The 20,536-nt window shown below is 40.7% G+C and overlaps 1 protein-coding gene across 2 annotated transcripts; it reads right to left on the reverse strand.

Moving 5' to 3' along the window:
• Positions 1 to 738: 738 nt before the first annotated feature.
• On the reverse strand, positions 739 to 18,994 carry LOC129815296 (amyloid beta precursor protein binding family B member 1-like). 2 transcript variants are annotated; one of them, XM_055868984.1, is made up of 14 exons: positions 18,831 to 18,994; positions 17,408 to 18,201; positions 16,719 to 16,924; positions 11,899 to 11,961; positions 11,671 to 11,747; positions 11,525 to 11,585; positions 11,250 to 11,396; positions 11,031 to 11,158; positions 9,192 to 9,306; positions 8,972 to 9,056; positions 8,177 to 8,257; positions 7,587 to 7,702; positions 7,262 to 7,438; positions 739 to 6,373 (listed from the first exon to the last, which is right to left on the reverse strand). In XM_055868984.1, the coding sequence occupies exons 1-14, from the start codon at positions 18,992 to 18,994 to the stop codon at positions 6,212 to 6,214; spliced, it is 2,376 nt and encodes a 791-aa protein (XP_055724959.1). In that variant the 3' UTR covers positions 739 to 6,211. The 2 variants fall into 2 exon arrangements, with proteins under 2 accessions (XP_055724959.1, XP_055724950.1); XM_055868975.1 differs by having other exon boundaries at positions 8,162 to 8,257.
• Positions 18,995 to 20,536: the final 1,542 nt, after the last annotated feature.

Raw genomic sequence — 20,536 nt, forward strand, 5'->3', positions numbered from 1 at the left:
GCAGTCAAGCATCGATCATCATGTCACCAGAACAAGACCCTCGGTATTTATTGGGAAGGAGTATTAAGCTCACCATTCACTTTCACCACCCTGTGGAGTATATCATAAATTATTTAATCTATAGCAGACATAACACTTTGTATTCAGGACAAAAAGCGAATTGCTTTGCCACATTTTTTGCAGTATTACTTTAGTGCCTTGTTGCAAACAGGATGCATATTTGGAATATTTCTTATTCTGTACAGGATTCTTTTTCACTCTGTCAATGAAGGTAGTATTGTAGAGTAACTCCATTGTTGTTGAGCCATCTTCAGTTCTCCTGTCACAGCCATTCAAGTCTAACTGTTATAAAGCCTCCCGGTGAAATCCCTGAGCAGTTTCCTTCCTCTCCAGCAACTGAGTTACGAAGGACGCCTGTATCTTTGTAGTGACTGGGTGTATTGATACACTATCCAAAGTGTAATTAATAACTTCACCATGCTCAAAGGGATATTCAATGTCTTCTTTTTTTCTATTTTTACCCATCTACCAATAGGTGCCCTTCTTTGAAAGGCATTGGAAAACCTCCCTGGTCTTTGTGGTTGAATCTGTGTTTGAAATCCACTGCTCAATTGAGGGACCTTACAGATAATTGTATGCGTTGGGTACAGAGATCAGGTAGTCATTCAAAAATAATTTTAAACACTATTATTGCACACATTTTTTCCATAACAAAGGGGTTGAATACTTGACTCAAAGACATTTCAGCTTTTCATTTTAATGAATTTGTAAACATTTCAAAAAACATAATTGCACTTTGACATTATGGTGTATTGTGTATAGGCCAGTGACAAAAAAATCAAAATCGAATCAATTTAAAATTCAGACTGTAACAAAAAATGTGGAAAAAGTCAAGGGGTGTGAACACTTTCTGAAGGCACTGTACATCTAAAAGTAATGCCCTATGATGACCGACATAAAGGTCTGTGAGACAACAGAGGAGTTTGGACTGAGGAGGCTGCATACTGAAAATCAACAGAAGCACTGCTAAGACAATTAGAAAAACGAGAAGAAAGCAAATACAGGGAGAAGCGGCTATGGAAATGGTAATCCACTGACTGTCAACTGGAACACAGCATATTTACATGTGATTATATTTACCCCTCCGGTGTGTAACTCATTTAGATTATTAACAGCAGGCAACGTCGATAGGAGGAAATAAAATGTTGAAATAATTGTAGATGGTGTTGACTTTGTTTTATTGACACAGCCTCATAAATATTCATGTTCGTTTTTTTTGTTTCAGGTGTAAACTGTGACAACCGGGAGCATGAGGAGAATTCTCAATATTTTTCCGTGTCTTGAACAGAGGAACTCACATTGATGATGAAAAAACCATTCCAAGTCATTCTTTGCAAACTATGTATGTATCTGGTCTTCTACAAGTAATCCAATTTTTGTTTGTTTTTAAACCATGCTTGGAGTGCATCCTGAATGAGGTGATGTGTACCCAGCTACTCACAGTGCTATTCAGCAGACAACGGCCCACAACGAAACTGCTCCACTTTATAATTTGTCCTGTGACAGTTGATTTTAATATACATGTAAAGTACCAGTCAAAAGTCTGGACACACCTACTCATTCAAGGTTTTTATTTTATTTTTACTATTTTCTACATTGTTGAATAATAGCGAAGACATCAAAACTATGAAATAACACATATGGAATCACGTATTAACCAAAAAAGTGTTAAACAAATCAAAATATATTTTATATTTGAGATTCTTCAAAGTAGCCACCCTTTGCCTTGACAGCTTTGCTCACTCTTGGCATTCACTCAACCAGCTTCATGAGGTAGTCACCTGGAATGCATTTCAATTAACAGGTGAGCCTCATTAAAAGTTAATTTGTGGAATTTATTTCCTTCTTAATGTCGTTTGAGACAATCCGTTGTGTTGTGACAAGGTAGGGTTGGTATACAGAAGATAGCCCTATTTGGTAAAAGACCAACTCCATATTATTGGCAAGAAAAGCACAAATAAGCAAAGAGAAACGACAGTCCATCATTACTTTAAGACATGAAGGTCAGTCAATACAGGACACTTCAAAAACTTTGAAAGTTTCTTCAAGTGCAGTCGCAAAAACCATCAAGCGCTATGATGAAACTGGCTCTCATGAGGACCGTCACAGGAAAGAAAGACCCAGAGTTACCTCTGCTGCAGAGGACGAGTTCATTAGAGTTACCTGCACCTCAGATTGTAGCCCAAATAAACGCTTCACAGACTTCAAGTAACAGACATACCTCAACATAAACTGTTCAGAGGAGACTTTCATGAAACAGGCTTTCATGGTCAAATTGATGCAAAGAAACCACTACTCAAGGACATCAATAAGAAGAGACTTGCTTGGGCCAAGAAACATGAGCAATGGACATTAGACCGGTGGAAATCTGTCCTTTGGGCTGATGAGTCCATATTTGAGATTTTTGGTTCCAACCACTGTCTTTATGCGACGCAGAGTAGGTAAACTCCGCATGTGTGGTTCCCACCATAAAGCAGGTGGTGTGATGGTGATTTGCTGGTGACACGGTCTGTGACTTATTTAGAATTCAAGACACACTTAACCAGCATTCTGCTGCGAAACGCCATCCCATCTGGGTTGCACTTAGTGGGACTATCATTTATTTCATAGTTTTGATGTCTTGTAGAAAATAGTAAAAATAAAATCCCTTGAATAAGTAGGGTGTCCAAACTTTTGACTGGTACTCATATACAGTGGGGAGAACAAGTATTTGATACACTGCCGATTTTGCAGGTTTTCCTACTTACAAAGCATGTAGATGTCTGTAATTTTTTTATCATAGGTACACTTCAACTGTGAGAGATGGAATCTAAAACAAAAATCCAGAAAATCACATTGTATGATTTAAGTAATTTTAAGTTTTAAGACCCACTGTACATAACATCTAATTTACATTCTTTAGATATAATAAATGAACCCTTTTTTCTTGCATTACAGTCATCAGTGGATATTAAAGGAAACAAAACATTAAATGCTCACATACTCTCACGTGGCTCACATACAGTATGAACAAAAGCTATCGCTTCAAGGTTTTCTTAATACTCTTTGAACACATCATGCGAAACAAACAAAAGGCAGACAAAAGTTCAGGTTTGTCAAGAGAATGTACATATATTTTCCATGGCTTATGACAGAGGACATGATCACATCCCTATCATATTAGTGTCGCAGTTCATTTGGATCAAAGTCTGTTTCTCATCCTTAACATGTAATCATTCAATAATATTAATCTTAAATTAAAGAAAAGCATATGACTTTTTTTATTGCCACGACTAATCCTTAATTAGACAAATATTTATCATTTAATGTCACCAAAGCAACCTAATTATCTGAAACGTACACAACAAGGCATATAAATAGACAATCCAATGGGTACGTTAAACGTATACTCAAGACTTCCTATCGTGTCCTATAGTTGTCCTTACAGAGCTGAAACACACTGAAGACCTCTGAGCTCCCCTGTTCTGAGTCTGGGGTCAGTCCTTATATACCATTTATGGGTCAGCCATGCAATGTGCTCCCATAGGTTGACATCTACACTGTAGTGAATATATATGGGTGAAAACAGGTTTCTCAGCAAAACTGAAAATAAACAGGTGAGAATTAAGTGGATGAGATGTGTAGTGACAGTCACTATTGAAATGGGAGGAAAAGCATTTGAATTCATGTAGTCATATCTATAGCCACAACACACAACATTTCTTGAAAGTATTCTTGAGGCCTCCAGAAGCAAAGCATGGTACAACATGACACAGTGTGCATTCAAAATCAATTAGAACACCAGGAAGCTCTGTTTGTATAAGGCAACCAATGTCTGACACTTATAGTAAGTAGTGGAGTACATAGTGTGTATAGTAAGGAGTAACAATTATAGGAGCAAAGGAAATTACAGACACAAATTCAGTTAAAAACATTTTTCTTTTAAATGAATTCTGAATGTGTAAAACCAAAAAACGAAATTGTACATACACTTGTTTTTATGAGTCAATACTTAGTGACAGAGCAGCTGAAGCAAGGCATTAGCCAAATCCAAATTGCTGTCCAAAACAGATCAGAGAGAGGAAGGAGAACTGTGGTGCTATAAAGTGAAGGAGGATAACTATAGTCTACTGATACAGATTTGGAAACACTGCTGCACCAGTGACCACAGTGGTAAGAACCGAGGCTAAAAAAGGCATGTCTACCTCACAGATACAGTATATTATACACACTTAGAAAAATATAATTTCATAAAAAATATAACTTATTTTGAACCAACTGCATTCAAAAAAAGGGGAAAATCTAGTCAGTCAACTATGGGATAGAGTATTTTAAAGATATCGTGTTCATATGCAGTGAAGTGTTCGTAAGACTTACACACACCGCCAGGAAGAAACTCCAACACATACTCTATATCCGTCTCTTTCACAGACAAACACTGTCTGTGGGTAAGCAACACTTTCTGTATTGCAATCTCTGCATAACAAAATGCCTTCTGAAGACTGAATGTGTCCGGCTTCTTAGCTCTCCTATAGTGTTGTAAGACACACTGCTCATGAACAAGACTATTTGAAAGCCCACCCGAGGGAGGTCATAAATTTCAGAAACGTAAATGTAAAAAATGTCGGTGTTAAATGAACAGTGTGTGGTAATGACAGACTTTGGTGTTATTTGAACTGTATTGTTGGTTAAGGGCTTGTAAATAAGCATTTCACTGTTGTATTCGGCGCAAGTGACAAATACAATTTTATTTGTCAGTGTCAGGTCTATCACAACAATACTAACGTTCCATCTGCCCTTAGACCCAATTGGTTAAGAGACAAAAGTTGGCAGATGTTAGTGTGCAGGGACACCTCGGTAGCTAACAGTAGCTCTGTCACTCTGCTTAGACGTAACAAAAAACATACACTAAACATGCATAGAGAATGGAGTAGAGGGAACAACATATAACACTTGACACGTTTGTGTAAAAACGTACACGAAAGAAAAATGCCGTTAACCAAAAAATGTTGACTCTGTTTATCTGAACATAACAAAATGATGGTAAAATCAGCTTCAGGTCGATTTCCACACAATAGATCTGAAGAGGAACAGCATAAAAACACATGATTCTTCTAGCTTTGGCATCACAAAGATGATATATTCCTTGACTCCAACATACAGTACCCTCCACTTGGTATACAGCTGGAGTGCAGTAAGAGATAGCCAAAGCTTTCTTTGAGATTTGAGGTTTCATTAAAACTTGAGCCATGCTCTAAAAGTATGCCATCTCCATTTCAGATTTGAGGAGCTGAACTACACTTTTTAGTGCAATTTGCAATACACATACAAATAAAAATATAGCTATAAAATAAAGATAATGCACTTGCTGATTTACCAGCTCCATCAGATGGAAGAGGGGATGCTAAGCTATTTAGGCATTAACAAATGTACTGTACAAAGTATAGATTTTAATGACCCAAACGATTAGCATTTTATTTGCCGAATATTATATTCGTAGCTAGCAAGTCTTAGTTCTTCCACCACTGACATTCACCATGATGCCTTTTATACAGACTTCTCATGCCATTTTATTTCTCAATCATTTCTTTCAAATCTACTTTGAAATGAAAACCAACATGATAGTTCCACAAGCAAATGGCATGAGTTCAACATTCACAATTCAATTGCACATCTTCCATTTCTATCTTCACAAATAATATATTTGTTCTTCAAAACAAATAGCAGACACAATGTTACAGAACAGTACTGTTTTCCTAAGCATAATTAGTGTTGGTACTTTGCAAACTAAACCAAGTTTAACCAACTATTGCTGTCATTCAAACCACTGTCCATGAGTCCAGCAGTTTCCTCTTAATAACTCACAGATTAAATAAACAATGGAAGGAAAAGATGGCCTACTTGTCCAACCAAGGATGACGTGAAGGAAGTAAAAAGCGTGGAGCAGCTGTGAGCAGTGCTAGGCTCACTGGTACCCCAACCACACCGGCAGCCCACACTGCCCACGGCTCTGACATCACATCTAAAAGAGATGACAGGTGTTGAGAGGGAAGCAGGTTATACCATAACACCTCAGGGTGAGGGGAGAGAGAGGGAATGGAGGAGTGAGGAGAGCCATGGTTGGCATGGTGGCCTGGGTGTGGACTGGAGTGGGTTAGTTGTTTGGCACCTCTCAGGGCGTCTGGGACCCAGACCTCTTGAAGCTGCCCAGCAGGCTCTGAACCCCCTTCTTGACACTGGAGCCCACACGACGTGCCACGGAGTCGGCCGGTGGGCCTGGCAGGCAGGAGCTGGTACTGGGGGGCCTGGCATCCAGACACTTCTGGTAGCGCAGCTGTCAAAAGTCACACAACATAAGCACCAAAGCACCTGAATAGAAAATTAAACTTGGACTCAAAATATTTGGTGCAACAAGGCTGTGTATGTTTAATATTGGCGCATAGTAAAACAGTCCAATCCCTGCAAACTCCTCCCATTTAGAAGAACCACTCACCTAATGTTTCTGAAAAAGTTGCCATATCAAATAGAAGTCCATTAACATTTTTAGTTGTGCTCACTGCCGATTCATTGACACCACACGGAAGTGACAACAATAATTATGCAAGGAGGAATTACCAAGTGAATGTTGGCTCCTTGCACATCTCTCTGTCCATCTGGCTTATCAATATCCTCTGTTTCAGTGTCAATTTATTTGTCCACTTATCTGTGCTTCCATCCTTGGTACCATAGCTAGTTAGATAACTTAATTTGCCCTGTTTTAGGCATTTTTAAGCAAACTACACAACCAAGCATTAGACTAGCATGAGAAGGAAGCAAAATGACTTCATCTAAATACTCCATGCTGGACTCGTATGACATTTCTGTACATTCTCTTACAGGGATGTCTAGCAAAACATAAAATAGCAGAACCCTTCTCCCCTGTGTGCATAGAGCTGTCACGAACTCACTAACATGGGTAGCTTTGCGGGGCAGCACCAGTTGATACAATGTTGAAAGTTTGCTAGCGACAGTGTGAGCTCAACACAGACTGGCGGAGTAGAGAGAAGATGTGACTGAAAGACAACCTCTGTGCATAGCCAATGTACTTCATAAAGGATATTTATTTGTATAAGGATATTTTCTGCTGGACAATGTGTCCGACAAAGTTTTTATTTGTCTGCTTGTATTCATTTGTATTGGCCAAAAACCATCAATTGTTGGCTGACAGAAACGTTGCACTCACCATGCAGGCGGCCTGCACAGCCTCACTAAGGCTGGCAGCGTTGGGCTCACACCAGAACATGTGGCAGATGAAGTCCCCGGGGCCCTCGGCCATGATGAAGGCAAAGGTGTGGACGTCCTTCCCCACGCCCATGAAGGACAGGAACCGCACCCGGCACTCAGAAAGAACCTCCTCTGTCTGCAGGGAACACAACAGAACACCTTGGGTCAGACTATTCCCACAGCAATTTAAACAACCTCAGAGCTTCAAATTGGAAAGACATTAAAAATATATTTTTGAGATTGTGCGTGTACATTTGTGTGTGACGATCTGTGTGTGTGCTCACCTCAGCTGTGACTATTGTAAGTGTGGCTGAAGCCACGTTCACAGTAACTGGCGTCCACTCTTCCTTCTCTTTGGAATTGATTGCTGTGTTGAGGGCTACATTGACTAGGTCCATACCTGGATAGGACATACCACTCAGGTTAGCTGCACATCTGAGTACACTCAATACCTGAGAATTTCAGGGAAAATGAAGGAATTACAGGAATTGTGTTAGTTCATACTTCACAGAAAACCAAGTGTTAGTTAATAGCTCAATATCCCTAACAAGAGGATAGCTCATAGCAGTCGAGACGTCACACAATAAGACATCAGTATCACAACCTGTAGAAGAAATCAGTAGAACACATGCAATACTTTGAGACATTCAATAAGTCAATGTATATTGAGTGCATTGCATTAAGTGAACCCCAACTTAGTTGAAAGTCAGTATTCATTTAATTACAGTACCAACATATGGGAGGACAAGTGGAAGGTTAAATACAGGCAGTGACCGAGAAACATACACAAGTTTACCTCAAATGTAATTCAATACACACCATCACAACTCTAAGAAAGAGAAGAAAAAGCATTCCTTACCAAAGCGTTCCTTACCTACGGGTTTAGCCACCGGCACGTTACCCAGGTAACGTACCTGGAAGGACTGGACTAGCTCATTCTTTGGTGCAGGGAATTCTGTAGGGAGAGGAGAGAGACAGAAAACCACTGTGACATCCTGCTAAAACCATACAAAGGACCTGAAGTTGCCCATAAATACATTTGGATTTAGATTATACAGTAAGTATATAGTCATACCGGCACTGAACACAAGAGACGCTGTTTTCAAACCCCACTGATAGCATTGCTAACCTTCAGCTTACAGAGTAACAAGTATATGTAAAATCCCATACGGAATGCTAACTAAATGCTAACGAGCGCAAAGCAAACATTTTATAGCATCTGACCTATACTATACAAGTATACAACTAACTCAAAAATGCTACTCACAGTTTTCTTGCACGTACAAAACAAATATTAGGCACTTGATCTAGGAATAGATTTTCTGCTGTTACCCAAGCAAATGCTTGATTCTGGAAGAAGCTAACCACTTAGCTAGACGGCTAACTAGCTACTAAATTAGCAGAACAAATGCACAACTGCAAAGCATTTAACACATTTTAGACAGTAAACTTAATTGTTGTAAGATATCTAGCTGGCAAACATTTAGTTGTGAATTCCATACTGTAATTAAATCACATGGTGCATGCTGCACAACAGTGAGTGACTCACAAGGCTCCAGTCTCTCGTTATTCTGTGCTTGTAAACAAACACCAAGTGACTAGGGACTAACTCACAAACACACCGGTATACCACCAAACCTAAGTCATACATCAAGTGGCAGTGTTTTACCCTGGAAAGGAATGTCCACCAGTTTAGAGGGGTCTATGTTGAGTCTGTTCAGAGAGGACTTGGATGATTTCCTCTGGGCCATTATCTACAGAAAAGGAATGACAGGAAAGACCCGATTCAACATGTCAAAAATATAAAGACACAAACAACCCCTGAACCACAGTCCCTTAGTTATGTGAGGCCTGAGTATGGTGCAGTGCACCAAAGCAGAGGGGCTTACCTTAGAGCAGATGTCATGCATGCTCGTGGCAATGTTCTTAGCAGGTGTGTCACACCTGAACACATGGCACTTCAGAACATGAGTCAGTTTGTCTCTCGCCACGTAGGCAAAGTCCCTAAAGTTAACACAAACAAGGAGGCGTCTCTTGAGAGGCCGTTATAAAGGCTGATCATGACAATTGAGGCAGATGAAATGGACAATGCTGAAATCAATACATTTTGATAATATCAGGATTTTTTCAAGAGAACTAGCAACCTAATAGCGTAAGCTTTCACAAATACAACAATGAACAAATGTACTAACAATTAGGACTGAGAACACTTAGTGGTGTCACACTATTATTAATAGCTAAGCAAACATTCTCGTCTATAGAAACTGATCAGAAAGTCATGTGTGTGATTGAGAAACATTGAACATTATGGGATAGGGGTGTGGAATCAATATGCTAACTATGACAACCACAACTATGATCTATTCTATGTGACATGACGGAAGATGGTAGATACGACAATGACAATACACTACCTCTCCCTGTGTGCCCAAGTGCAGCCGGTTAGAGAGAAAACCCCAAATCAATCAATTCAACAGAAAAAGCAGGGTTCACAAAGGCAACAAAAGCCAGACAAATAAAACCAAAATAAGAAACATTGTCTACAGCAAACATATTTCTAGTATTCAAATATGAAGAAAATATAAAGAAATGTATACTGAAAATATAAACGCAACATGCAACAACTTTAAAGATTGCACTGAGTTACACTTCATATGAGGAAATCAGTCAATTAAAATAAATAAATTAGGCCCTAGTCTATGGCTTTCACATGACTGGACATACAGATATGCATCTGATGGTCACAGAAACCTTTAAAAAAAAAGGTAGGGGCGTGGATCAGCAAACCTGTCAATATCTGGTGTGACCACCATTTGCCTCATGCAGCACGACACATCTTCTCATAGAGTTAAATCAGGCTGTTGATTGTGGCCTGTGAAATGTTGTCCTACTCCTCTTCAATGGCTGCGCGATGTTGCTGGATATTGGCGGGAACTGGAACACACTGTTGTACACGTTGATCCAGAACATACCAAACATGCTCAATGGTGGAAGAACTGGGACATTTTCAGCTTCCAGGAATTGTGTACAGATCCTTGCGACATGGGGCCGTGCATTATCATGCTGAAACATGAGATGATGGCGGCGGATGAATGGCACGACAATGGGCATCAGGATCTCATCACGGTTTCTCTGTGATCTCAAATTGCCATCGTTAAAATGCAATTGTGTTCGTGGTCCATAGCTTATGACTGCCCATAACATTGCCCCGTGGTGGTGGGGTTCTCTGTTCACAACGTTAACATCAGCAAACCACTCTCCCACACAACGCCATACACATGGTCTGCGGTTGTGAGGCTGGTTGGGCGTACTGCAAAAATTATCTAAAAACAACATTAGAGGCGGCTTATGGAAGAGAAATGAACATTAAATTCTCTGGCAACAACTCTGGTGGACATTCACTGCACGCTCCCTCAACTTGACATCTGTGACATTGTGTCGTGTGACAAAACTGGACAACGCCAGCACAAGGTGCACCTGTGTAACGGCCATACTGTTTAATCAGCTTGTTGATATGCCACATCTGTCAGGTATTAATTTGGCAAAGGAAAAATGCTCACTAACAGGGATGTAAACAAATTTGTGCACAAAGTTTGAGCGAAATAAGCTTTTTGTGCGTATGGAAACTGTTCAGGATCTTTATTTTCAGCTCATGAAACTTGGGACCAACACTTTACAAGTTGCGTTTTGGTTTTTGTGAAGTGTAGTTAGAGTAGCAGAGGACTGACCTGCCGTTGTCCCGGCCCACTCCCCACACTCGGATGCTGACGATAGGCTGGGTGTGCAGCAGAGTCTGGCCCAAAGGATCAATCAGGTTCAAGGTCTCATTCTCCAGAACAAGGAGCATGTCTTTTCCCTGTGTGAAAACACATTCCACAACATTCCTCTTAACATTGTTCTACCAACACTATCCAGGTAATATTCCCACACACAAGCCATTCTCTGACCTCTCCCCAGATCCCAGCCGTGTCGTGCAGGTTGTGTTTGTGGTAAGAGAGCTGTCTGATGCAGTTGTTGACAGCCACGCTGCTCTTCCCTGGAGCCATCTCCTCCTCTGATATCTCCACCCAGCCCAGAGACCGCACAGCAAAAACCTTTTGAGAGACACGAGGAGAGGGAAAGAGTGATTAAGAGCATGTTGAGTGTTAAAAGAGAAAAAAGTATATGTGGGATGGGAGTGGAATGATTGGTTATATCTATTTGTCTGAGTGAGAGCACATACCTTAGCGTCCAGGTCATTGATGAGTGAGTTCATCTTCTCCTTTCCTTCAGACTGTGAACAGCTGGATGTGAAAGGGATCAGACAATATAAGCATATAATGATAATACACTGTACCTGAAAGGGGGGGGGGGGGGGGGGGGCCTCACCTGAGATTGATAGACGCATAACGCAATGTGGCTCCTTCAAAATCCTTCAGGGTCTGATCAGCCATTGCATCTTCCTCCTGAAGACATACCAACAACAATAAGAAGTCACATTTCCACATTTGAGATAAAAAATAATACGCAGTTGATATCTAAACATTGAAAATCTCTGAATGAAGGTTTGCAAACTGCATTGATGTTAGGTTTGTTTCAAGTACATTTGGCACTTACCTTCCAGAACTCCTCGTCATTAAACCTGTTGGGGCGGGACTGGGTGAGACTACTCCACGTCAACTGAAAATACAAAATAGAGACAAGGACCAATTAGAAGTAGGAAACTAAATCCGTTAGCACTAGCAGTGGGAGCTTAAATGGAAATACAATGACTGTGTGGCTCTAATTGACACAGGCATGCCAAAACCTAGTGTCCACAGACATGGAAGGAAGCTAGTCATTCCAATACCTAAAAATGGTAAAGCACCCTTTGCTGGTCTAACAGCCGCCCAATCAGTTTGCTGCCTGTTCTTCGAAAACTGATGGAGAAAATTGTGTTTGAACAAAAAAATATATGCTATTTTTCAAAAGAACAAGCATGCAAATAGGAAAGGGCACTCAACTTGTAATGCACTGACTGAGATGACTGATGATTGGCTAAAATACATGTATAATCAGATACTGTAGTTGGAGGAGGGCTGTGGCGGTCATTACATTTTATCATCCGGTTATTGTCATGCAAAAGACTGCCGGTCTCACGGTAACTGACAGTTTATTTTAATTAACACGTTTAGCATCTCCAGGCCTCCAAGCTGTATTCAAGCCACAGATGTGCGCCATTGAATCTAATAAAAAAAGTTTAATAAAATCTATTTCATATTCACCATCAGAATAAATCCATTATTTATATTAGGCAGATCTAAATAAACAACGATATGAAGAAAATGTATTTCAGAAAAGCAGAATATGAGTTGGCCTACTGTATTTTACCTGGCTATGTGCCATGCCGCAGGCTTGTCCATTTAGCAGACAAGATATTCTTATAAGTCCTGTGCCATAATTTTATATTATATGACTTTATAGTAAGAAGAATAAAATTGAACTTTGCTGAAAAAAATATAAAAAATATTTTGCCCATTCCGGAGCGAACTGGCTATGTTGAATGCAAAAGTGATCATTTCAAAACGGTCTACATTTGAAGTGGGAAGTTTACATACACTTAGTTTGGAGTCATTAAAACTTGTTTTTCCAACCACTCCACAAATTTCTTCTTAACAAACTATAGATTTGGCAAGTCGGTTAGGACATCTACTTTGTGCATGACACAAGTCATTTTTCCAAAAATTGTTTACAGATTATTTCACTGTATCACAATTCCAGTGGGTCAGATGCTTACATACACTAAGTTGACTGTGCCTTTAAACAGCTTGGAAAATTCCAGAAAATGATGTCATGGCATTAGAAGCTTCTGATAGGCTAATTGACATAATTTGAGTCAATTGGAGGTGTACCTGTGGATATATTTCAAGGCCTACCGTCAAACTCAGTGCCTCTTTGCTTGACATCATGGGAAAATCAAAAGAAATCAGCGAAGACCTCAGAAAAACTCATTGTAGTCCTCCACAAGTCTGGTTCATCCTTGGGAGAAATTTCCAAATGCCTGAAGGTACGACATTTGTCTGTACAAACAATAGTACACAAGTATAAACACCATGGGACCACGCAGCCGTCATACCACTCAGGAAGGAGACGCGTTCTGTCTCCTAGAAATGAACGTACTTTGCTGCGAAAAGTGCAAATCAATCCCAGAACAACAGCAAAGGACCTTGTGAAGATGCTGGAGGAAACAGGTACGAAAGTATCCATATCCACAGTAAAACGAGTTCTATATCGACATAACCTGAAAGGCCGCTACGCAAGGAAGAAGCCACTGCTCCAAAACCACCATAGAAAAAGTCAGACTACGGTTTGCAACTGCACATGGGGACAAAGATCGTACTTTTTGGAGAAATGTCTTCTGGTCTGATGAAACAAAAATAGAACCGTTTGGCCATAATGACCATCATTATGTTTGGAGGAAAAAGGTGGAAGCTTGCAAGCCGAAGAACACCATCCCAACCATGAAGCACGGGGGTGGCAGCATCATGTTGTGGGGGTGCTTTGCTGCAGGAGGGCCTGGTGCACTGCACAAAATAGATGGCATCATGAGGAGGTGAAATTATGTGGATATATTGAAGCAACATCTCAAGATATCAGTTAGGAAGTTAAAGCTGGGTCTTCCAAATGGACAATGACCCCAAGCATACTTCCAAAGTTGTGGTAAAATGGCTTAAGGACAACAAAGTCAAGGTATTGGAGTGGCCATCACAAAGCCCTGACTTCAATCTTATAGAACATTTGTGGGCAGAACTGAAAAAGCGTGTGCGAGCAAGGAGGTCTACAAACCTGATTCAGTTGCACCAGCTCTGTCAGGAGGAATGGGCCAAAATTTACCAAACTTATTGTGGGAAGCTTGTGGAAGGCTAAACTATTTAACCAAGTTAAACTATTTAAAGGCAATGCTACCAAATACTAATTGAGTGTATGTAAACTTCTGACCCACTGGGAATGTGATGAAAGAACTAAAATCTGAAATAAATCACTCTACTATTATTCTGACATTTCACATTCTTAAAATAAAGTGATGATGCTAACTGACCTAAGACAGGGATTTTTTACTAGTTTTAAATGTCAGGAATTGTGAAAAACTGAGTTTAAATGTATTTGGCTAAGGTGTATGTAAACTTCCAACTTCAACTGTATTTGTTAGATTTAGAGTTATTTGTCAACTTTAGTTGTGAATGGTACAAACCTTAGAAATAAAAACATATGGGCTGCATGATTTGACTATAGGCTATTGATGATTTGAGAAAGTCTCAACAACAACAAAAAAAGCTTGCGCTCTGTTCCTTGCTTCAGGCTGCACACACCGTTCTCTCCTCAAGTGATCATATTTTCACCCATCAGACTATTCTCAATGTAATGTTGTCTTTACTATTAAGTCAAATCAGTTTAGATTTAGAATGGCCCATTATCAAGTGGGAAGGAACAGGGGCACCTTTCCAGGCGGTTCATTTTTTAATCATTCCGGATAGGCTCCTCCGGTTATTTCACGCCATCGACCCCCGTTTGTACGCCATCGACCCCCGTTTGTACGCCATCGACCCCCGTTTGTACGCCATCGACCCCCGTTTGTACGCCATCGACCCCCGTTTGTACGCCATCGACCCCCGTTTGTACGCCATCGACCCCCGTTTGTACGCCATCGACCCCCGTTTGTACGCCATCGACCCCCGTTTGTACGCCATCGACCCCCGTTTGTATGCCATCAACCCCAAACTTTGTTTGCCATGGGCTCTCCAACCCTGTTCCTGCAGCTACCCAGTGCTTAATTTGGGAAACCAAGTGAAATCTGTTCAGGAACATCGTTTTCACAACTAAACATATTTCTGTTGTCAGCCCCTCTCTCTGCAGCTTGAGAAAAGAATGAAGGATAGAGAGAAGATGGAAACACATGGTAGTGAGATATTCTGTAGTTAAGGTAGTGTCAGCCTATTAATTAAGAAAATATATATTTTTTTATCCTTATTATTAGGCTATTCAAAATCAAATTCACTCTAATTGTAGGCTAACTAAGCCAAATGAATCTTTGCCTTAGAAAGCGCTGTACATTTCGTTGTGTTAAGCTTTGAAACAACATCCACAACAACCATGTTTTCGACTCAGTTTCAACCTGTTGTTGAACTTTTTTCAAATTGATCAATAACTGTGCGGTGAGTTTTAAAAGCATGATACTGTTTTGATAGTAATAGTGATAGTGTTTGATGTGATTTTCAATTGTATTTACACTGATGTCAGAGTGGTTAGAGGGACAATAGATCGCCGAGTACCAGGCCATTAGCGACCTAATGGTTGTTAGCGAGTTGGGTACAACCAACGCATGTCCAGAGTGCATAAAAGGAGATTACCATGACTCAATGGTCACGTGGAATTTTATTGGTCATGACTCATGACTGCCGGTGCGGTGGTAATACGGTCACCGCAAAAGCCCTATTTGGAGATGTATTGTTAGATTTCAGTGCAGCCTTTGATGTTATAATTTCTTATTGAAAAAACGAACTTGTTACGGCTTTACGTCCCCTGCCATCACATAAAGTGGCTGTTCCACTGGATATCTTAAGGTGAATGCACCAATTTGTAAGTCGCTCTGGATAAGAGCGTCTGCTAAATGACTTACATGTAAATGTAATGGTTGGAGAGTTACTTATCCAATAGAATATTCTTCAATGGAAACTTCTCTAACATTAGATATATACAGTACCTCTATTTTTTCAAATGATTTGCCACTTGTCTTCCAAGAACTTAAAATGAGTATGTATGCTGATGATTGCACACACTCTGCACATCAGCACCTACAGCCAGTGAGCTCACAGACTCTTAGGAAGGAGTTACAGTTAGTGTCAGAACAGGTAATTAACAATAGTTAACAACAATATTAACAACAACAACAATAATAATTAACAACAATAATTAACAACTGGCCTTAAATACATCTAAAAGCATTGTATTTGGTTCAAAACATTCTCTAAGACCTAAACCTCAACTGGAGATGTGCATAAAGGGTGTGGCCATTGAACAAGTTGAGAAAGCTGAACTCCTAGTAGTAACATTGGATGGTCAGTTATCATGGTCAAGTTATAATGACAAAGTTGCTGTGAAGATGACGAGAGGTATGTCTGCTATAAAAAGATAATCTGCGTTTTTGACTATTTGCCTGTACTATTTGTTCAGGCTCTGGTCTTGTCCCATCTTGATTACTTTCTGGTAATATAGTCAGATGCAGCAAAGAAAGACCTAGCAAAGCTTTTTATTTATTTATTTGAAATGTAATATCTTATAACTGTACTTTGTCATGTATTTGTACATTTTATGTGGAAACCAGTAAGAGTAGCTGCTGCACGTGCAGTAGCTAATGTGGATCATAATAAACTAAACTCTCTCTGCCCTCTAGCTCTCACCTGTGGCTCCTCACTGGGTGTGATGACAGGGGAGGTACTGGAGGGTCTCTCTGGGGCTTCTCCCTCCTCTAGGGGAGAGGGGGGCTCCCACTGGGTGGTGCCTGTGGGGATGTGCCAGTAGTAGGTACCGGACTCGTCTCTGACCCGCATCCACCCCGCAGGCAGGTCTGTGTCAGTCTCAAACGCACTGCGATCCCAGTAAGATTCTATACAACGAGGAGGAACAAGTGAGATAAATGTAAAGAGATAACTAGGAAATAAGAGATGACAATAAATGCTCAAACCCGGAAAACAATTTGATTGTATCACAATCCCTGTTTACGGCAAAAGCAAAGCGCAAGTCTTATACACAACCCTGCACTCAAAGCAGATTGAAGGCCTGAGTGCTGGTTTCCATTTCCAAGGCCTGAGTGCTGGTCTTGCAAACAAGCACAATAAACAATTGGGGAGGAAAATTATAGACATTTTACGCTTGCAGTATGAGTGAGTTTGCATAGAAATTAGTGTAAGTATTTGTTTTATTTTTTTATCAGCTTTGGAGTCAGATTCTCAAATTTCAAGTTTGCCTAGAAGGAAATACCAAAGAAATGAACATGCGACAGATTATTTTTCGAACAAATAAGTCCAGTTTTTATTATTATGTTATTATGTTATGTTATTATGTTAAGATATTTTGTTGCCCCTCTTACCTGGGTCACCATCCGGCGTACTGTTGGCTGTACTGCCCTGAGACAGTGACATACAGCTGGAGTCCTCATCACTGGGTGCTGCATTTCTGCCCTGAAACAGCAGGCAGGTTTCCTTGACTTCTCTACTGTCGTCTCGCCGAGACTCGCTGCTACTTTGCGCCTCAGACGAGTCTGTGTCCCTCTCTCCACCACTTGGAAGAAGTAGAGGCTCTTCCTCATCTTCCTCTTTCCCATGAGGGGCTTCTGAGGTTTCGATCAGCAGAGGCTCATTCAGGTCAGAGCACAGGGACCTCAGGGTCTTAGAAGAGTGATTCTGCTCACTGACCTCCACCTGCTGGTCCACCACTAAAGAGTTCTGGTTGGGGTTTCCTTCTGGGCTCTCGTTGTGATTCAGATCTTGGTCAGAATTTCTATTCTGGTCCTGCTGCCTCTCTGCCACCTTGCGCAGTTGATTCTGATCCTCCTTGAGCCACTTGGCATTGGTCCCTGTGCTGTGCTGGCCCTGCTCGTTCTCCTGGTTCCGGACCCTCTCCTCCTCTCGCTGCTGACTGCACTCATCCTCATCGATGTCATTGCCGCCCTTGGTGCCATTCAGCAGATCCAGAGGAGTGGATGTGGCATAATTGTGGCGCTTCTTGGTGGAGGTGGTGCCTTTGGCCTTCTTGCTCAGGTCAGAATCAAGCAGAGCACTATGTGGGGAGCGGAGGTCAAGGGTCAGTGAGGACGGCAGACATGTGTTCTCATTGGCCAGATCGGAGGTCTTCTCCAAAGACATAGCAGAGAGCTGAGAGCCACTTTTTGGTATGTGGGGAAACATAAACAGGAAATCACACAGAGGTAGGCCTACAGGTGTTTGTTTACCACAACATACACAAATGTATGGAGACTGAGTCCATTTATCAGTGTTTAAATGGTCTGCATTAGATAGATCTCATCTGATTACAAAAATATAGCAGGCATATGGTTGCCAACCGCTAGCTAGCTACTGGCAACGACTGTTATGCAGAGATTTCAGCTCCTCCCACCAGGAATCCAAGGCTACAGGCAACACAAACTGTATGCTAGTTAGGTAAGGGCCCACTGCATATTAGCTAGATGCTACTATGCAATAAAAATGAAGGACAGAGGACAGCACATCTAGCAAGCTCTACAGAGGAAAATACAGTTTCTTGGAATGTAGCCAGCTAACGTTAGTTTTCTAGGCTATCACTATTTATATCTAATCACGTGTGGCACACGTCTATCTATCTAGCTTTATAACTAACATTAGATTGTGTGTCATAGCTTATATGCCGTCAAAATGAATCGAGTTGGCAAGCTAGCTAGCTAATTTTTGCTAGCTAGCTAGTTGACTCGTAACACCATTATTATCCCATTATAAACACACCCGTGTGTAAATAACTTAAATTACCTGGTAACTTACCCTGAATTGTATTTTCCTCTCTTTAGTTTTCCTCCCACCTTTATATCAGTGGTAAATATATCTTCTTCGTGCGGCTTTCCGGCAGACTCGAAGCTTTGTTGCGTATTGCTGCCTTTCACAGGTCGGAGTGCGGATTGCACATTTTGCCCCAAAAAAAGTGACATGGGAAAAACTGAAATTGCACCTCATACCACTTTAGCCCTTAAACCAGTGGTATTCATGACCGGAAGTGTCATTCTAAAGCATATGTCTGAATTTGATTAGAGCTTTGATCAGCTTGTAAAATCAAGTCTGATACTACTTGAGCCTGATGAGCCATACAATAAATATATTTATTTTATAATCCCTACATTAAAGACATTTTATGAGCCCAAGCCCAAAAAGCCCAAAGGATTGTGCCATTATCTATTATTTATTTTTACCAATACATAGCCTATGATAGGCTACCGCACATTACACAAGACAGAAAAACATAAATGCCCATAGATGTAGCTATGCTCTCTTGGGTAAGTAAATGAAACAATCTCCAGTAAACAAATCTCTTTGAGTGTGGATTGAATAGAGTACCACAGTATGAGTCAAAATACCCATAAAACCGAAGTTTCCAATCGTTTTTCCACCATTAATTTCCCCCCAAAGAACTAGAATAAGATGCAGATTACTTCCCTTTCTCTTAATTAAGATTGAATGGTTACGGGTCTGAACAAATAACTGCTATAGCCTCCCGCCATCCCGAGTTCACTCTTCTTTCAAACTCCCCAGCTGTGAGTTCTATTGGCTGCTGTATTTATCATTCAGCTATCACATTTCAGGTAAGACCCAAATGCAGACTGTGTTGAAGTAACGATGTTTATTATAGCAACAGGGGCAGGCAAACGACAGGTCAAGGCAGGCAGGGGTCGATAATCCAGAGTATTGGGGCAAAGGTACAGGATGGCAGGCAGGCTCAGGTCAGGCAAGTAATCCAGAGTAGGGGCAAAGGTGCAGGCAAGGTCAGGGGCAGGTGGGCTCAGAATCAGGACAGGCAAGGGTCAAAATCAGGAGGGTGAGGAAAAAGAGAGACTGATGAAAAGCAGGAGCTGAGACAAAACTCTGGTTGACTTCACAAACAAAATGAACTGGCAACAGACAAACAGAGAACACAGGAATAAATACACAGGGGATAATGGAGAAGATGGGTGACACCTGGAGGGGGGTGGAGACAATCACAAGGACAGGTGAAACAGATCAGGGTGTGACATTCAGCAAACAAGAGCTTGCATCCTTCTTCCAACAGTATTAGTATAAGACATGCTAAAAATAAATTCTTCCAGCAAGCTATTGTAGTCTAGCTTTTCATGGGACTCCAAGAGCTAAGAAACGTTTTTTAAGGAGAGAGGCCAGCAGAGCACATGGCGTGTATTGTGCAAGAGACAGAGGCTATAAGTTAGAAGCTTATTTATAGCCCATCATTCATTAGCTAAATATAAGGCTAATAACTGAATTTTATTTATTATCTGAAATTATACGCTGAAAGAGGTAGGCTAGGATATATACTTTTTGAACAGGATTATCTATTTTGGATGAAATTTGAATGGAATTGGAGAGAGAAAGACAATGACATAGTGCCCCGTGGACACGGATTTAAAGCAACAATATTCAACTGATATGAAAAAAACTATACAGCTCAAATAAATAAAACATCATGTTTACAATAAAAAAATAGG

The sequence above is a fragment of the Salvelinus fontinalis genome, chromosome 2 (assembly GCF_029448725.1).
Source record: "Salvelinus fontinalis isolate EN_2023a chromosome 2, ASM2944872v1, whole genome shotgun sequence".
NCBI classification, from domain to species: domain Eukaryota; kingdom Metazoa; phylum Chordata; class Actinopteri; order Salmoniformes; family Salmonidae; genus Salvelinus; species Salvelinus fontinalis.